General features: G+C 36.2%; 1 protein-coding gene and 1 pseudogene across 1 annotated transcript in view; both read right to left on the bottom strand.

The window, feature by feature from the left end:
* The window catches only part of LOC131998749 (small ribosomal subunit protein eS19-like), a 27,673-nt pseudogene extending 20,833 nt beyond the window's left edge, over nt 1-6,840 (bottom strand).
* A 36-nt stretch (nt 6,841-6,876) lies between these two features.
* The window catches only part of MEF2A (myocyte enhancer factor 2A), a 75,063-nt gene continuing 74,246 nt past the window's right edge, over nt 6,877-7,693 (bottom strand). Inside the window, exon 5 of the mRNA XM_059418481.1 lies at nt 6,877-6,934. Within this exon, the coding sequence (XP_059274464.1) occupies nt 6,899-6,934 (36 nt within the window). The 3' untranslated portion in view covers nt 6,877-6,898. The remainder of the gene's footprint in view (nt 6,935-7,693) is intronic.

Raw genomic sequence — 7,693 nt, 5'->3', positions numbered from 1 at the left:
TGTTTACTTTTTTCCCTAAGTATATCCAAGTTTTCTTTTATACAATAAACTTAAAAAAGCAAACATATTTCAAAATGGGTTGTATACAAAAGGTGGTCAATTTTAAACAGCCTTTTTTTTTTTTTAGCTTACATGCTCTTATCCCCAAAAAACAATGTATTTAAAATTTTAGATACGCTTATTCTCCATGGAAATTACATATATGCATGTGTGTATATAGAGATATTATATAAATACATATACATACAATCATGTTACCATAATATTTTGTTTTTTAATAAAGAAATCTAGTACTCATGATATTTTTCACTGTAAATAAGTTTAAATATTTAAACTCCAGGAATTCTGAAATAAGAACTGATAAAAATCCCGACGGGCAGGGTGAGGGATGCCTGGGTGGCTCAGTCAGTTAAACGGCTGCCTTCGGCTCAGGTCATCATCCCAGCGTTCTGGGATCGAGTCCCACATCAACGCTCCTTGCTCAGTAGGGAGCCTGCTTCTCCCTCTGCCTGCCACTCTGTCTGCCTGTGCTCACTCGCTTGCTCGCTCTCTGACAAGTAAATAAATAAAATCTTAAAAAAAAAATCACAGGGGGCTGGCATTTTCTGAAATTTTGAGTTATGCTACAAAGTTTTAGACTCAGGAGTCTATACTGTCTGAGTGTTTACCAGAGCCCACACCTGACAAGACTGTGTTTTTAACAACTGCCTACAAAGAACTGAAATGTTCTTTAATGTATGCTCAATTCTGCCACTGCCAAATTCCATTACAAGCTAATAGAATCACAGTACTCAGAAGCAAAACTATGGAACTAAAAGTACTCAATAGGTATATATGCATTATTTTTTAAATGCACAAGGAGCTAATTAATCAATCTATAATATCACCACCCATCCTGAATCTCATTTCTGTCAAGCACCTGAGCAGTAAATGCTCTGTAAATACTGGATGAATGGATAATCAGATCTAGCACAAGATATGACTACTTGTAAAATAAAGGAATAACATGTCTTAAGTTTCAAGGAACTCAAACCAAATAGGGTTATTTTAAATAGGCAAAGTTCTCCTTTTCCTCATTTTTAATAACTGTTGCTAATTAAAGACACTTCATATTCTTCCTAAACACTCTGAAAATTCATAAAAACATTTAATTTTTTAAAACTGAAAAATTCACAAAGAAAGGCCATCAAAATTTATTAAATTCAACAATTATAAAATGACTACTAGTAATCAAACCAAATCAAAACACAGACTAGAACTGGAACCTATATATCTCCCTCAATCACACACCTCTCCTCTCTGCCCTCTCCAGGAAAGACCACCCAACCTCTGTGATGACGAAGCTTTCTGGTTTACCACATGTATGCGTACCTGTAACTATATCCTTCGGCTTACTTTTAAATATTATGTGAATGAAGTATATGCAATGCATTATTCTGTCTCACCTCTTTTATCATACATTATGTTTATTAGATTCATCCTTAGGGTTGCATACAGATCTAGTTTGTTCATTTTCACTGAATATTGTAACTCATTGTATAGGGGAAAAACTTTATTCATTCTACTGCAGATATTGGAATTGTTTCAGTTTTTTGGCCATTATTGAAATGAAAATGGTGCTATGAACATTTTTGTAAACATAACCTACCCCATATCTACGCACACTTCTCTAGAGTATATTCTTGGGAATGGAACTGCTAAGTTCATAAAATATGTGGCTCTTATCTGTCTTATACTAGATAATGTCAAAACATTTTTTAAAGTACTTTTTATCTTTGAACAACACAGGTTTAAACTGTGCAGACCTACCCAGATATCTTTCCCAATAAATACAGTATAATACAGTAAATGTATTTTTTCTTCCTTCAAGTTTTCTTTTTTTTTTTTCCTTCAAGTTTTCTTAATAACATCTTCTCTTCTCCAGCTGGCTTTACTGTCAGGATACAGTATGTAACACATATAACTTGAAAAATGTGTGTTAACTGACTATGTTACTGGTAAGGCTTCTGGTAAGCAGCCAAGTTTAGGGGGAGTCAAAAGTCAAACATGGATTTTCAACTGCACAGGGTGCTGTTTTCCCAACTGTGGAGCTGTTCAAGGGTCAACTATAATTGTATCGAAGTACATTTCTACCTGAAATGAGAAGTTGTTTTGCATTTCCCTGATTACTAAGGAAATGAAGCACTTTCATACCTATTGGCTCTCTGAATTTTTTTTCTAAGTGTCTGGTCAAGTACTTTCCAAATTTTCAATTGGGTTGTTTATCTTTTTCTTATTTATTGTCATTTTTAAAATTTGAAATCAACATAAGTCCTTTACTAATTTTATGCATTATAAAAATATTTTTCCATTCTGTGGTTTAAAAAAAAAAACTGCCTTCAGATAAAAACAGGTTCTTAATTTTAACAAAGTCAAATTTACCAATTTTTCCTTTATAGTTTTTATGTCTTCAATAAATCCTTCCCTACCTCAAAATCACGAAAATAATCTCCTATATCTTCTAAAAGCTTTCAATTTTGCCTTCTGCATTTAAGTCTATAATCTTCCTGGAGATAGATTTTATGTAAGATATGAGGTAGACTCCCTTCATAGTTTCCTATGTATCTAATTGTCCCAGCACTATTAAATAATTTTTTTCTTTCCCCTATGATTATAGATACCCCCATTTATGCACACATGGTTCAGTTTCTAAGCTATTACTTCACTGCTATGTTTGGAAATCAGTATTTGTGCATTGTCATAGTATCTCCATTACTACAGCTTTAAAATTAGTCACAATATATTGGAGAGCAAACCCTCTCACACTGTTATTCTTCAGGATGTCTTCTTTCCCCCCCTCATTTTCCCTTTATTTCAGAATCAGTTGTTGAATTCTTTTGACTGGCATTTCCTTGACTCTATAAAGATTATTATTTATTTATTTATTTATTTGGTTGGTTGGTTTTTTGGTGGCAGAGATATATACCTATTGAGAGTTCCATTCCACAATGATGGGATAACTCTGTTAAATCAACCTTACATTCCTGTGAGCAATCCAATGTAGTCATGATACACTGTCCCTTTTATATACTGCTGGATTTAATTTCTGTTTTAGCATAAGTAACATGAGATGCTTTAATGAACAAAACACTCTCAGTGGTTTAACACAATGAAGTTTCCTATTCATAAAAAGCCATATGAGGATGTTTCTTATCTCAGAGGCTTGCATGAGATTATTCAGAGCCCAGATTCATTTATCTTGTGCTTCCATGCATAAGACCTCAAGAGTGCCCATCTGGATTCTCTGCACCTGGCAGGCAAACAGGGAAGAGACAGTATGAAGATCATGTGGGAGGTATTTGACAGATCAGCCCTGGAACCAGCATGTGTCACTTCTACTCAAATTCCATTGGCCAATTTAGTCACATGGCTACTCCCAAAGGGAGGCTGACAGAGTCTATATGCATGCCCAAGGAGTACGGAAAATGGATCAAAGTGAAAACAAGTTAAGTGTCTCCACTAAAAAAGATGTGAACTCAAAGGAGTGGACTAATATTTTGTTTAGGAGTTCTGCATTTATGTTCAGTGGGGCTGACTTCTGATTTTTCTTCTTCGAACTCTCCTTGCTGGTTTTGCTATCAAAGTTGGGCTAGCGCATAGAATGGAGAAAAGAGTGTTTCTTCTTTTTCTGTTCTCTGAAAGAGTTTAGAAATACTGGCATTATTTCTTCCTTAAAAAAATCTGTTAGTCCTTGCTTATGAAGCCATCTGGACTTGGAGATCTTCTGTGGTAAACTTCACAATTAAGACTATTCAGGTTGTCTATAGTTTCATGATTCCATTTTGTTAAGTTTTATTTTTCTGAAAATTTGTCCACTGAGTCAAAATATTTGAGGCACAACAGGATCCTGAGATTTTACATACACAAAAAAAGTATACTAAGATAGCTGATGAAAAACAAATTAAATGGTACCATTGCAACCTAGTTTAACCTCCTATCTTTACAAAGGAGAATATGAAGCTTAGGAGAGACCCAAGTACTCCGCCTTCAACCCTACCACATCACACAGCTCTTAAGTAGCAGAACTAGGACTAGAATCTAAATCTTCTGATGTCCAATTCAGTGCTTTTTCCACCACACTGTACTAGTTCAGCTGGTTCAACAGACTGCATTAATCAGCCAATAAATGAAAGGGAGAACACAGAGAGGCTTGGGATCAGGAAACACTTCAACCTTGGGAAGACAGCACATTCCTTTTGCATATAGCTATAGGCAATGCCTTCTGGCTCCTTCTCCAGTTCCTCCATAATCTTATTCCTATCTTCCTCAGTAAGAAGTGTGTTGTGTTCAAAATATGGCTTCTCTGAATTTTAAAAGTTCTATGATACTCCTAGGTTTGAGTGTAAAGATCCCAATAAATGGCAATGATACTTCTTCCCTTAACCCTGAGCAAAACCAAAAGTTTGAGGGGGCCCTTAACTCACAGAAACCAGATATTGGGCATCAGCCTATCAACAGGGGATAATGTAATTCTGTTGCAAATCTTCACACATAAATATTTTGATAAACTTGGTTCTCAGTGCACCATGAAGTCAGGAAAGTGTATCTTCAAAAGCCTTGGCTATTGGTTTTCACCATCCCTTCTTAGTGTGTGTGTGTGTGTGTGTTTTAATTGTATGAATAATTTAATTTGCCTTCTTTTTTTCCAACAAAACTTACTGAGAGTACCTACTAGGTTCTAATGTTCACTGATGAAACAGAGACACGGGTCACTGTCTACTGGAAGCTTCTGAAGATCATTTGATCTTCCCATGAAGACTGCTTTCTTACCAAGACAGTCTGACTTGGGTTTTGGACCCCTTCTTCAAAAGCCTGACGTGGTTTAGTTGCAAAACTGATACACAGTTTTTTTGCTTTTTTTTTTTTTTAAATGAATGAGCCAATTTATTAACCCCGCATTTGTTCTAATACTTCCGGTGGCAGCTGATACCTGTCTGGTGATTCTTTCCAGATTTCTCTGTCCCTGATGTGTCAGTGTGCAGGTTCCCTCTTGGTCCTTCTTCATAGTTTTCAGCTCCTAAGCTTTGGAGGACTTGTGGGCCATGCTCCTAGAACCTCTGCTGAAGTGGCTGGGCATGAACCCATTTCTCTGGTGTCCCCCATAGATATTGGTTATGGAGCTGATCCCAGCACCACCCTGGAGAAACAGGTACCGTGCTGTGGAAGCAGCCCATGTGTAGAACCAGTTCTCATCAGGGACTTCTGGGTGGTTCGGTCGGTTAAGTTTCTGCCTTCCGCCTGGGTCATGATCGGAGGGTCCTGGGATAGAGTCCTTGCTCAGTGGGGAGTCTGCTTTTCCCTCTGCCTGTTGTTTCCTCTGCTTGTGCTCTCTGACAAATAAATAAAATCTTTAAAAAACAAACAAACAAACAAACAAACAAAACAGTTCTCATCACAGGGAGCAAGCAAGCTCTTTCTGCTATGGTGTTTACCCATGCAGGGACTTTCAGCTCCCCAGACTTTTTCAGCGAAGACTGCCAGAGAGCTGATGAATTCCTGCTAGTTCACGTCTTTTACAGTACCTCCAGCTATAGTGTGGCCTCCCTGCTGCCAGCCAGAAGAAAGGAAGCAATGGGGTTTCCTGGGCGTGTAAGTCAGGAGTCCTTTCTTTCATTCTTTAAGACATTTTCTCTGAGTATAGAATTCTAAATTGGATTACAAGTTCCGTCTTCTCAACACATTCAGCATATCATTTCATTGACTAGAGATTTTCATTTGCGGCTATTTAGAGTCACTACTCCTTTGAAGATAATCTGCTCTGTATGTTTTTCTCTTTGTCTTTGTTTTCTGTAGTTTCACTCCATATATATATTCTTTTTTCTTTTATTCTGCAAGGGATTTGTTGAATTCCTTAAACCAATCCTGGAAAATTGTCATTATCTCTTCAAATATCGCATCTGCCCCCATTCATATTCATCCTCTCTTCCCCTCCTTCTAGAAAGCCAACAAAAATTCAGGCTAGAATTTCCAACCAATTTTCCTTTTCCTCAACATCTTATATTTTCTACCTTTTCATCTCTTTGTGGTGAGCCTCCAGATAACCTGTTTCAGTTCACAAATTCTTGTGAATTTTCATTGCTCTAAGTATTTCATTCAATTTTGCTATACTACTTCGTTTCGATTTTCCTGTTTCTTGCAGATATTTTCAAGCTTGTTTATTAAAACAGAGTGAAACTGTTTATAATCTATGTATAATAATGAGTATCTGAAGTATTTAAATGTTAGTTTCTGCTATTTCTTCTGCATTTTGCTTACGGTGTCTTATTTTCTTTTATGGTCAGTCATCTTTGTATGAGGTATGCTCTATGGTTTTGAAAGAGATTTTTGATGCTTTGAATAAAGTGCCTTTCTTCAAAAAGTATATCAATTTGCTTCTTCCAGATACCTGAGGCAAAAGTTTTCCCGGGCTTCCTGTGTTAAATGATTTTGGACAATGAGTGGTTCCACACAATGCTGGTACTTGTTTTACAGCCCTCAGAGACAGGTTCTCTTTCTTACTTTTCTTATTCTCCTCTTTCCCCCATCTGTTCAGGACAACAGATCTCCCCTTGCAATTTTTTCAAGTGAGAAAAGACTGTGGACTTTTTGTTCTTCCTGAGGTCCCAGTTTGATATGGGAGGCGATCTATTAGACTTGGAAACCTAGATGTAATGAGTTGTTCTTTGCCTCTGGATCCAACAAAATCTGAAGCTCAGTTTTCAACTATTTTATCCTGGTGGGCAAATGACTCAGGGTAGCCAGAATTTTAAATACTTCTTTACCTCTTAGGATCTTACCTTTTCTTAGATTTTGGTCTGGCATGTTCCTTAACAGCTCTTTGATACTACAAGGAAGTTTTTGTACAATTTATCCAGTATTTTTAGTTGTCTTCAGCTGAAGGGTTGGTCCAGATAACCTGATCCAACATTACAGAAATAAAAAAAAAAATAAAAATCAATGTTTTAGGAAAAAATTAACCAAATATTTTCTAATGACATCCACAAAGTTTTTTGATGATGTTTCTGCTTTTCCTTGAAATGTGGAAAGGAGTCCCACATTTTCCGCAGAATTCCACTGTCAAGTTCCTCAAAAAGTTCAACACAGAGCTATCATACAAACTGACCAATGCCACTCTTAGGTAGATACCTAAGAAAAATGAAAACATGTCCATACAAAAACTTGTACACAAATTCAGAGCCACATTTTTGTAGCAATCAAAAAGTAGAAATAACCCAATGTCCATCAATGAATGATGGATAAACAAAATATGGTTTATCCATACAATGGAATATCATTTAACCATGGAATGATATATTGATACATACTAAAATATAAATGAACCTTGGAAGTATTCTGCTAAATGGAAGAAGCTAGACACAAGACAGAACATTTATATGAAATATCCAGAATAGGCAAATTCATAGACACACAAAAAAGGTTAGTGTTTGCCAGGATGAGGAGGTAAGGGGAGCTGGGAAATGACTGTGAACGGTTGATGAAAATGTTCTGGAATTAGTGTGCACAGTTGCACAAACTTTTGAATACATTAAAAACTATAATTTTAAATGGTGAATTTTATGGTCTGAAAATTATATTTCAATAAAAAGAAAAAGTTAATCTCAAATATGTCTACATTGTGGTAGCCACTAGCTAAACTACGTTGCCTTGCTGAACA

The sequence above is a fragment of the Mustela nigripes genome, chromosome 13 (genome assembly GCF_022355385.1).
Source record: "Mustela nigripes isolate SB6536 chromosome 13, MUSNIG.SB6536, whole genome shotgun sequence".
NCBI lineage: Eukaryota > Metazoa > Chordata > Mammalia > Carnivora > Mustelidae > Mustela > Mustela nigripes.
This window is presented reverse-complemented; position numbering and strand designations above follow the sequence as displayed.